This window comes from Dermacentor albipictus, chromosome 1 (genome assembly GCF_038994185.2).
Source record: "Dermacentor albipictus isolate Rhodes 1998 colony chromosome 1, USDA_Dalb.pri_finalv2, whole genome shotgun sequence".
Taxonomy (NCBI): Eukaryota; Metazoa; Arthropoda; class Arachnida; order Ixodida; family Ixodidae; genus Dermacentor; species Dermacentor albipictus.
The window spans coordinates 122,814,781-122,827,145 of NC_091821.1; the positions used below are offsets into that span (position 1 = coordinate 122,814,781).

General features: G+C 44.6%; 1 protein-coding gene across 2 annotated transcripts in view; it reads right to left on the reverse strand.

Moving 5' to 3' along the window:
- The window catches only part of LOC135904812 (ornithine decarboxylase-like), a 55,666-nt gene that overhangs the window by 18,322 nt on the left and 24,979 nt on the right, over window positions 1–12,365 (reverse strand). The window contains exons 4-6 of one of the 2 annotated variants that reach the window (XM_065435791.2): window positions 8,768–8,844; window positions 2,020–2,186; window positions 684–818 (exon numbers count right to left, since the gene is read on the reverse strand). In XM_065435791.2, the coding sequence (XP_065291863.1) occupies window positions 684–818; window positions 2,020–2,186; window positions 8,768–8,844 (379 nt within the window). Of the gene's footprint in view, window positions 1–683; window positions 819–2,019; window positions 2,187–5,816; window positions 5,903–8,767; window positions 8,845–12,365 lie in introns of those variants that run through there. The other variant, XM_065435792.2, reaches the window with a different exon arrangement.

Below are 12,365 nucleotides of genomic sequence, written 5' to 3' on the forward strand. Positions count from 1 at the left end.
GCGGTTAAGCGTAAATTAGAGGTGACCTTGAAGTAATATGTTTTGCAGAGGACATCCACTAACAAGTCCAGTTTTCCTTTCCTTGAGTGCGCCATTATGTATTCATTATTATTTGTGTTTACTTCTCATAAATGTTATACATGTCTGTTTGCCTTGGCGTTAGTTGTATTCATAGTATTCATATATATTACTATAGTATTCATATGCCCAGCGGAGCTCATATGAAAAAGCGCTGGTAAAAGCGAAACTGCCAGCAAAACCCTCAGACTACGTGGCGCAGTAACGTACAGTAGCTCCCAGCTATGTAGCTTTGGCTGCGCTGCTACGGAAAGTTGTCGAATGTACGCTGCGTGAGTGTAACCAAACTTCATTTTGCTAATGTACACTATCCGAGAGACTGTTTCGGCTGCAATGATCTTCAGCGCCATGTAGAAAAACAAACTGCTTAACACTCTTCAGAAGGCTTAAACGACCACAGAAAAAGCGCACTGTCGGTCATTGTCTTGATTGCGTGCTCTATGTTTGGTGTTGCGTCCACACTATGTGAAAAAACTTCCCACCAGCCCTTCCTAGCATTCAATATATCGGTATTGAGCCGGAGAAATACCTGCACGGTAAAGAGCTCATTCAATCATGTCCTCCATTTGCGTTTTGCAGTATTGGAATATGTGAAGTATACTTACGACACACCAACCACATTCAATTCCATATCACGAGCTGCAGAGAGAAGGTTTCTTGCATCATGGAATGGAATCCCATATTTGGCATTCATGGACTGCTGTACGCCAAATTCATTTGCAGCTATACGCAGCAGCAACCTGGATATCATAGAAAAGAGTTTAATTTTATAATCAGAAATGCGTTATATTTTGTGGCTTGAATTAGTTGATGGAGAGCGCTTTATTTTCAAAGGTTTAAATAATACAAGCAATTTCATTTAAGCAGTGAGCTTGTAGACAAGCAAAGTTGGTTTCAGAGTCATGAAAGGCAAGCAGGAGCGACAGCACACTAGGGGAGACAAAGTTGAAATACTGCGTAGATGAAAGCGCAACAACCCTAAAGGTTTTGCACGTCTGCCTTTGTTGCTTTTTGATTGATTGTTGAGAGCCGCCATTGTAAAGGACTCAGCAATAAATTTTGAATGTTTGGGTTTTTTTAGCGTACAGGCTAAGCTCGTTGCCGGAATGTTTTTTTCTTCCGCCGCCATAGTAGTAAGGTCACCGCTGCTGGGAATCGCAGCTGCGACCTCATGCTCAGCAGCCACATCTGCGGGTGATTTTTTTTTCGTGTATCAGTTTCTAGTTTTTAGATTTACACTCCATGAATCACAAACGACTTAGTTTTCATGACTCAGATTTTTCTGCAAGCGCGCGTTTTACTGCAGGCTCAAACAAACGTTTTACCAATCCAATTCAATCTGCACTTAGTCATATGGCATTTTCGTTGCGAAATGTTACCCTGAAGTTTCAGAGTGCTGTCATGCCTATACATAAATCTAAGTTCGCACGGGAAAATGGGAAAACCATAGCGTGGCATTATTATTTACTTTTAAGGAAATTTTCTCTTTTTTTGATGTGGCGTCCGCTTTGACGCTTCACTGAAGCGACAAGTATGCTGACCATTGGTTTAGGCAGTGAGCTTGCGCCGAAGTGATCTCCCCGAGAGTGATCGAGTGAATACGACCATTCAACTTTCATAACGCCGAAGTGGTAAAGGCGTGGTACCCATTCGAGCACACGCATTGCCATTTTGCGAAATACGAAATGTTGTGAAACTAAGACAGTAGTCAATAAAAACTGTTACTGGGCTTGTACAGCGCCTAGAGCTGAACATGCAGCGTTAATGAGCGAAAGAACGTTGGCCACGCTGGTTTTGCTGTATTGTTTCTCTGCAGTGAAAGAAAGGAAGCATGGACCGGCAGAGGGAAACGAAGAGAGGCAGCGAGTGAAGTCGACAAAGAACAAGGGCTGTCAGCGAAGCAGAAGACAAAGAGAGCCAGTTTTGTTGCCATTGACACACCTCGCGTTTGGGTCCTTGATTTTCTCCAACTCTTCCGCTGAATCAAAAGTTATGAGGGTCACGCCTCGTTCTTGGGCGAAGCGCAGATGTGACGTGCACTTCACGGTGTTGGCGTACACGATGCGACTTGCACTGACGCCCATGTCGAACACAGACATCATTTCGGCCTGCAAGAAAACGGTCTCCCGAATTCGTTCCGTCCAACGCACAAAATATGTACATGTCACGTGTGTTGCGCCTCTCTCCAATTCACCCTTTCCCTATGCGTGCCATTTTACACACTCTGCCATTGTGCATGCTTTTTCTGGGAAGGGTGCCTTGGAATCAGAACTTTAACGTTTCTTCAGTGGAGCAGAATTCACTGATTGTGCCTTTAGTGACCCTTAGACGTATTTATCAAAGAAGAGCTAGGTGTTCTTTTATTATTGAGGCCAGCTTTGCAGGAACATTACAAGACATTTTCTTTGAAGCTGAGAACAGAGTAGAATGACTGCGACGCCTTTTAATGAATATAGTCCTGGACGAGTTGTGTCGCTCGCCTTCGTCTTCGCCTAGCGATTAGTTTTCATCAAGAACCAGCCTGTCTTGCTCAATTTTTTGTTTTAGTCTTTTCTAGAATTAGTTTTGAAGTATATTGTAACGTTGAAGCGTAAGACAACGAGGACGACCGTAGCTCCAAAAAATATGAAAGGCCAGCCTGGCTCATGCCGCGCTGACTGAGATAGAAAAGAGCTTGAGCCAGGCTCTTGAATTCTGAACCTACCAGTGATAAACTACCGTTAGAGGACAAACAAGGGATCGTAATGCTTCGATCATTGATGAACGCTATGCGTGTGCTTCTCAATAAGGTAAAACGCCGTCAGCTCAGAGTGAACTTCAGGTACTGGATGCTTTAAGTCCAGTACTTGCAAGCCCTGGGTAGACACCATGGCTCATCTGATAATGTCATTTCTCAGTGAGGTCGGACAAGCTTCAATTTAACATTGGAACGCCAGATTGAGGTCCCGCATCTCATTCTTCCATGAATTTGTTTTCACAAATCGTATTCCCATAATCCTTATTTGCGCACCCAACGTACTTACTCCCATCAAATTGTCAAGGTACGAACCATGTCTTTCATCACTGTGTGAGGAGCAGCAAAATTATCGTGTACATCCGCATGGATTTTAAGTATGCCCACCATGCAGTACAACGACATGATAACAATCAATAATGTCTGCCTACGTGCAACAAATAAGCGTTTGTCAAGAAAGTGTGTGTCAACCCTGGGTCTGGGGCTCAGAAATGGAAATTTCATTTACTATGGAAGGACTGGGCGCCTCTTTGGCTGCTTCTCTACGTTCATCTTTACCAGGGCCCGACGGCATAACCTATGCAGCTCTTGGACAACAGGCCTGGCCAAAGTTGTTGATTTACTACAACCGCTCATGGCACGACGGCATTGTTCTTCAGTAATGGTAGATTAGGAGGCTCATACCGCTACTCAAGCAAATAAAGTCGCCTTTCGACCTGACATCATATTGCCTTATTTCCCTAGCAAGCTGCATAGGAAAAGTAATGAAAAGGATGATCCTTACACTCCTAGGATGGCATCTTGAACGTCAACATGTCTACCTTGACTCCTTGACAGACTTTCGGTGAGGCAGGTCATCAATAGACAATGTTACTAATCTCACAACACTCACACAACCACAAAAAATGCCTTAAGCGCACATCAGTGGAGCTCTTTCTTGTTGCGAAATGTACAATAATGTCACACATGAAGCGATCTTCGATTCATGGGAGGTTGTTGGAATCGGTGGCCGAATGTTTCACTGGATTCGCAACTCGTTGACCAGAAGATCCTATTTTATTACTACTATATCTATGGTGGCGTCCCACAAGGAACGGTATTGAGCACTATTCTCTTTTCTCTAACTATGGTTCGCGTTGCTGAATGATTACCCAACACAGTTCACCAACCAATTTACGCTGATGATATTTGTCTTTGTTCTTCTGCGGTGACTCGTCTTCATGCGCGCGCAAGAATTAAGCTGGCAGCCACTCTAACTTGTTCGTATCTCCGCAAACAAGGCCTCAGTGTAGCCATCGAAAAAATTGCGTTAATCGCGTTAACGCGCAAACCCATGACACTGTACCCTGTTTCTCTCAAGTCTCAGCATTTGTTAGGTGTAATTATTGACGGGGACCTTTCATGGAGCCCTCACTGCATCTACCTGAAGCGGACACTAATTTCGATTGTACACATAATGAAGTACCGGAGCAGAAAAGCCTGAGGCACGTCGGTACGGTCCATGCTGCAGCTGTACAAAGCACTGTTTCTGGGCTTTTTACGATACAGCTTGCCGGTTTGGGCAAGCCGATGTAAAAAAAAAATATTCGTTCCCTCGAAAGTTTGCAAAGCCAGGCTATAAGGACATGTCTTGGACTACCACTATGCACCTCGATTCATGCAACAATCATGATTGCTAGATACTACTTAGTTACAACATTAATCATTGAATACCTCAGAGCACACATTCGACATGTGTTGCGTAACCAGTCACTATATTGCTGTTTTGCCAACACTAGTCTTAGACCTCAAGCCATATTTTCAAATTTTTTTGTGATACATCAATGCTTTCTTCTGTCGGGGGTTAAACCAGCAGTAAGGCCACTGTTCCCCCGATGGTGCCTACGATAGCCTAAAGTACGCCCCGCGATCTACGTATTACGAAGAACACGCGTCATTCAACAGTGGCGCTACGTCAGTTGACATGGTCACAATTGAACGAGACATATGAACAAAGAGCGCACATTTAAACCGATGAATCTGTCTCAGCAACAAGCTCCACAGGCGCTGTTATTATCCCGACCGTACAAGTCACAATTAAGTTCATGGTGTCCCGCATAACGACCTCTACGGCAACAGAATTTGCCGACCTATGTGCAGCTGTTAATTACATCGTACAAAGAAAACCTTGAATGCGGGTTGTTTTTTGTGACTCCAAGGAAGCCCTTCTGAATCTGCAGTCAGCGTAACGACACAAGACCCATGAACACCTAGTGTTTGAAACCAGAGAAGTCCTCCATCAAGCCCTCATAAAGGGACATGACATCATCTTCCAATGGCTTCCGGGGCACCGTGGCATCGCCGGAAATGACCTTGCTGATGATGCTGCTTGGTCAAACCATAAAGAAACCTTGACACCTCATATACCCTTATCAAGGACAGACGCTGCGAGGGGTCTTCGTTTAATTGCTCAACCAAAACAGAAACTTCGTGGAATACCGCGATTTTCTCCGACTGCCGTCTGCACCGGTTGGATCCTACATTGAAGCTCCATATTTTATAGAACTTCTCCCGCCATGATTCAACTTTACTGTGCCGCCTCTGCTTAGGGGTGGCTTTTACGAAAGCCTACGCCTTACTTATGGGAATGTCCGACACACCGATCTGTGACTCATGCAAGTTTGAAGAGACAATCGAGCACTTCTTGTGTTTTTGTAATATCTATGAGGTCGAACGCGATGTTCTTCGGAGTGGGTTAAGCCGATTAGACAGCAGACGATTTTCAGACATTAAGATTCTTGGGCCATGGCCCCACGCGTCGCAGGCTTACAAAGCGACACGGGCATTGCTACGATTCGTGAAATCGACTGGCCTCAGTGACCGATTATAAGCAGGAAGTGATGGACAACCAAACGTGTTCAAACTGAGAGTACCGTCTTCCCTCCTTCTCCTTTCTTTTCATTCCTTAGGCCACTTATCGCGTGTAGGGTAGCAAACCGAACATGTATCTGGTTGATCTCCCTACCTTTGCTTCTTTTTTATTCCTCCCGCTCCTCATGTGTAGTGGCACCGACACCAATGCCCTGCCTATCACCTGTTTCTTTCTTGTTCGTTCCGCGAAGCACTTATGGTAACCTTTCAGGGTTGGCCTGTGACAAAAGGGCTCGAGAGCAACAAGATAGAGGCGCAAGGACGAGCGAGACGCGTGAACAACCACCACTCCCCTGTTCCCCTGTTTGTTAGAAGACTGGAGGGGTGTGCACGCGCGTGCTGGCTTTTGCTCGAAAGCAGCTCATGGTCTTGAAACAATAACCCATTGTCTGGTGTTTATGGGCTGTCGCGCTGGCTGCAACGTCATTGACTGTGTCAAAAGGGGCTTCGAGATATTGCGGGCTTCCTGATGCAGGCGACTGAATAATGTTTGGCTTGCACGTTCGCGGTAGCAGTGCCTTTTTCTTATCGTGTTCGTGAAGTGTCTCGTTTTTACTTCAACCAGGAATCTTTCTTTCTTATTTTCACCTGTAAGCGGAACACCAAAACACACTTCCTGGTACTTTTGGTCCATGACATCAGAATGCAGCATTCTCGACGCTGCACCTTACCTAAGCTAAGGTAACATAACCGAACGTTTTTTGTGCTTTTACCGCTCCCTAGCTCAAGCGTTATTGTGAGTCCGGTGCAGGGCAACTAGAGCAATTTTGTGTGGGCATAAACAACTTCGATTGCGTTATTTTGCCCCACCGTAAATGCAAAACCAGCCTTCGGAAATAAACAAAGATGAGCAGCTTTGACTTCTGTTAAAATACAGATTACAGAAACTCGGTAATGGAGCGATATCTTATATTTACTGGAAAAATTTAAAAAGTAGTCAACTTAAGTGTCCTTATGTGATTTGAATGCGAAAGTATTATCTCTTATCTAATAACTGGTTTCTTGCATGATATGTGTGGTCATGCATTGTCACGTGTCATTAAAAACTGTACCTTATCAACCTTTATCTAATTTGTACCAACCTGAATCCACCTTAACCCACCCTAATCCACCTCAATCCACCTTAATCCACCTTGCCGTAATTTTCACCTACCTTAATCCACTTTATTCCACCTTAATTCCCCTTTCTCTAATTTGTATGACCTTTAATTCACCTTAAACCACCTTGCTATAATTTGTACTAACCTTAATCTACCTTAACGCCCTTTAATCTATCTTAATCGACTTCGATTCATATCCATTAGCTTTACTTCACCTTAATTCACTTTACTCCACTTTAAGACACCTTACTCTAACTTGTTCTAACTTGAAGTGTGTATTATTACTGAAGTCATACAAGACGATGATGACGTCACTGATGATGATGATCTTTGGAACCATTCATTGCAACAACGCCGGCGTTTCTGCCTCACGGGACATATAAATGCCCCGAGGAATGTAGCAGCAGAACTTGTTGAACTCAGACATAGAAGGGATGGTATAGACGCAGATGCACACTGTCAACTGACTTCTTTATTGAAATTCCCGCGCATCTTATTTCGTCGACACACCTCATTCCTTTTATCTACCCGAGGGTTCTCTCAAAAGGCGTCTTTTTTTTCTCGTCAAGACCACTGACGGTGTGCGAACACATTGCACTCGTGTTTGACTTATCTAAAATGCCTCAGGGGTTCTCTCGAGTTAGCCTATCGTCATTCTTTTTCAGGACAGCACATCATGCAATTTGGGGGTGCACGTGCGCCCTTGGCTATCGTTTCTTTCCTGTTCATTTCTCAATGTTTGTAGTGCAAGGCTAAATTGCTGCCAGGGGTCCCTGAAAGTTGTGGTTCGTGCTGTCTTGTCCGATCATTTAGACATCTTACTGTGTGCCCTGTGTATTGTACACCTTTGACGAAATCACAGTATCTCGTTTCATGCGGGATCTGGCATTGTGGTTTCTTCGTTTCCCGGTTATAACAGCGTTTGACTGCATCAATAAATTTTCCATGCTTATTTTGGGTCTGTCAACATTTTTCTTGTTAACAGACTGCGTAAGGACCGATGAAGTTTTGGCGACCGCTGAAGATGCATCCCAGAGGACTGATCATGGCCGTCGCCCCTCAACCATCATTTTCGCCTGAGGCCTATTAGTATATCCGGCCTGCGGGCAACAAATTACTAGCTGCAATACTTGTAATATGGCATAGATGTCGCCACATGCAAGTGCTTGGTGCTGTCACTTGGTACTTTTAGGTAGTATATTTTTAAAAAATTGCACCCTGTTTTTGTAGCGCCAAAAAGTATAACCAGGGCACGAAACTTTACGAAAAAGAAAACTGATTGGATATTTCTGTGCAGGCGTTGAGAGTTTGGGGTTTAAGTAAAGGTATTTCCAGTTGGGAAATTATTTTGGAAATAATTGCCCAACTAAGACATAACATTTAACAAAAATACACATATGTGCCCGAAAGGGTAGTGAATAATACTTGGTTTCATTCGCGTAGTCACACCTGCTCTTTAAGAACTAGCTTAAAGTAGCCGGAACACCTTGTAAGGCGTTGCCGCGTTGAAATGGTAAAAAGACAAAAGAAATATACACACCCACTAGTTTACACAGTGTCTCAAGTGTCCTGTGCAATTAACATTGAGATTTGGCCATTACTGCACGCGGAGGCCTACTTAAGTGAGATGTGGCCAAAAATACAGTGTTCCGGCATTGTACAGAAAGAAGCGTCACAAGCTAGTCTAGCTAGTTCAGCTGGACTTTGAACGGCAAGACAGCGCAGGAAAGTGTCTGTCTCCCTGTTTTCGTTTCCTGTACTCTTTCATTGTCAAGTTCGTGTACACAATGAATACGTTTTTTACTTTATTCCTCTACATATGTTCTCGAGAGGTAGGATTATCCTACGAAAAACTCTGTGCAGTCGACACTTGAGACATCAGGAAGTGGCAACCGTGGTAACAAAAGTTTTGCTGACGTTGTTTTATCATAAGTAAAAAAAATACCTTGTTTGAACAATCGAAATTCACTCCGTGGATGTTCAGAATTTGAAGTATTACAGGATCTGAGCATGCCTTGACAGCTGTAAAAGAGGGAATAATAATAATAATAATAATAATAATAATAATAATAATAATAATAATAATAATAATAATAATAATAATAATAATAATAATAATAATAACGATTATTTTTCATCATCACACTGATGACAGAAGCTGTAGGTAACAGCTGTTCGTTGTAGAGGCAGCTGGACAAAGGCCTACAGCGACCTTCGTACAAAACAGTCAGCAGCGAAAGTCACAATAACATGCAACATACAGCAAATCCATTAAAATAAATATAGAGGATCTTTTAGACTTATATACAGACAAAGCACAAGAACACGTATAAAGGTGAACAGAGAGCCAATGCAATTTAAAAACCTAGCATATGCAATTTTCGCAATTCGATCGGTGTACGTTTCAGAAAATCTATGCCATCATTCAAACATTTATTAAGTAGTGTCGGTATTATGTAGGATAACTTATCTTTGGAATAATTAATTTTCGGGGTTACCACTTTCCACATTTCTTTATATCATCTTTTAGGCAATATTAATGTTTTATTCGAAGAGTAAGCAAGCAGCGCTAACATAAACAAGTCCTGAAAACTACTCACCGCTTACGGCTAGCAGTATTACTTGTTCTTCGGGACATTAAAGTAAAAACTAGTCATTAAAACCTTTCTCTTCGGACCTACCAGGAAAGGTAAAGCCGAAAATTATGGACCTTTGCATTCATTCCTAAAGTGTAAACGAGGGGGATTATACGAGTATGTATCTTGTCCCGCGAATACGGATACGTGCTCGCGTTACTCTGAATAGGAATGGCGCATCTACGCGTTGACACTATTGTTGAGAACCGTGTGTGAAAGCCGAAATGGAATGTGCATAAATATGTATGGTGGTGCTGCTCTCATCAACGCTTCTCTGATATTTGTGTGTGCACATACATTAAATCTGAGATTAGTCAATCACTGGTGACGATGGCAACGGGAGGCGGCAATACGTCGGCGCAGGCTGCGAATCCACGGACGTGAAAAGACTTGCGATAGCTCATAAACAGGATGCAGTACCTACTGAATTTCTTTTCTCTCCTTACCTATTCTTCCTCTTTCCCTTCCCCCAAGTGTAGGGTAGCCAACCGTGCACTTCCAATTCGAAAAAAAAATATGTAAGTCATGGTACTGGTGCCCGCCATTAGTTTCTCCAAGTTCGCTTAATTCTAATTTCATGGTTATTTCCTCGGTTTTAAACTGATTTAATGCTACAGCGGCCACTTTCGCGATTACTCAAAACTCCTGCAAAACTCCTGCAATCTTTTGAGATCTCGGCCACATGTATATGGCGACGACAACACTGCGTCAATGGTGGGGGTTTCACGACGGCGCCGGCAAGACAATGGTGGTGTGGCGAAGCCGGCGGCATGATCCCAACTACAGAGCGGCGGCAAGATGGCGGCATTCCGACGGCGATGCAACAAAGACGAATGCTACATTATATCACGACAATGACGGCACGACGACGAAAACAACTTCATTGACTCTGATATCAGAGGAAGCGAAGAGTAGTCTTTTCGAGAGGAAATACTGCTGCCTCGCGCACCAGCTATGGTGCTTGAGCGCATTGAATGCTGTTGCTTCCGAAATACATGCGCTGACGCCTTGAGTCTCTTAGTTGCCGTGGCGTTCGCTATCAAGTCAGCACAAATGTCTAGGGACACAAGAGACAGGCCAGCGTAGTGTTTAGCGCGTCTGATTAGTGATTGAACATCACCGCAGTGGTGTGTTTTTTCTTTCTTTTTCCTTGCTCGCCATATACATACGTGCATTTACATAGAAGCGTGGAGCCCCCCCCCCCTCACTCATGCAGAAATTGCAGCACTCACTTGGCGAACATATCGCGCATGAGCAAACGCTTGTGTTTAATCCCTTTAAATGCTGGAGCAGCACTTTGGAGAGCTCACAGGGTTTTCATGTATTGGCTCCAAGCCCAGGTGATGGAGGGTATAAGGGCTCTCCAACCCGTATGTCTGGAGAGAGGCTTTTTCCAACCGCTAATGATTGTGGGGAGCGGAGCAGACACATGAATGAATTGCGGCGCGCGTGGCCCGACGGAGCGATTGTTGGTGGAGGAATGATAGAGCGAAATTCTGAAGAAATTGTATGAGGTGAAATGTGTGGTGTGGAAATAAGTAGACTTCCCCTGCGCCCAGTGCATATTGAGAGTGAATGAAGAAGACCATTGAACATAGCGTATGCCTTTTAAAATTCATAGCTTCTTGGAAACGTTCTTGTGAAACTGCACAGCGATGAGCGAGTCAGTGTAGATGTTCACAACACTGATGGTCTACAGTGTATTGGCGGCTTCGACTGCGTCCTTCAGGGCCTGCAGCTCAAGCATTAAGAATAAGTAGTGCTTTATAGCGTTCCAAAACTGCACAGTGGTTTATGAAGGACGCCGTGGTGGAGGGCTTCAAGTTAATTTTGACCCCTTGGGGTTCTTTCACTTTGCACCCAAAGCATAGTACACGAGTGTCCTGGAAGTGCAGCCCCCACGGAATGGGGCCGTCGAGGCCGGGAATTGAATCCGCAACCTCGCGCTCGGCGGCGCAACGTCATAGCCACTAGGCCACCGCGGTGCGTTAAGTAGTACGGCTTAGCATTTTCTTTACTGTAACATAAAATAGGTTGAATTCAAGAGTTCGTTGGACTGACGAAGTCTACTCGGCCTCCCCGTGAGTCAGCAGCCGCAGCTGTGTACTCTTAGTTGGTGATGCATCCCAGATGCATCACCAACTTTACCAGACAATGCGCTGTCTCCCCGAGGTGCAGTCATGTTTGGCACTCTGCGAAGTTCACCACACCGCTAAGGCTTTGTTGTGGTTGTGATAGAAGTGCAGCCAGTGGTGCAAGATTGAACAACGTGGTAACCAGGGGCCTAGAAGGGTTACTGCATAACCCTTTAATAAAAATACCCCTCCATTCCACCCTTGAAAAGTGGAAGCTGTGCATCCACTTTTTTGCACGGTTGGCACACTTGCGCGCCTCTTGCACGCCTGGCACTGAAATGTGTCCCAAAAGTAAGAGCGCCAAAGATTTTTCAGAACCCTAAGGATGCAATCCGCATTAACTTTAGGGCGATCCACCAGACTCCACACCCAGCCTGTGTGACCCCTGGACTTACGGTAGAAGCAACGCTGTTCTACCGCATCCGAACGGACTCCGCGTACAGCCCGGCTTGGTTATTCAAGACTGGACGAAGCGCTTCCCCGTTCGGCATCTTTCGCGGCGATATCGTCGACATCGAATATTTCATTTGGATATGTCCGCAGTTCGGCACAGAAATGAAAGCGATGGTCGACAGCCTGCTAAAGAATGGTCTTTCGCACAGGACCTTTAAAGACGTCGTTTTCTGCGGAGGGCTTGCGGCAATGAGGAAGAGGGCTCAACGACTGCTCATTGCTCTCATGCAACACATGGGGCTCTTCGACACCTGGTTACAGACACAGTGACACTCATAGTAGGCTCAGGCGGAACAACTGCCGGCTATTTACGCCAGGC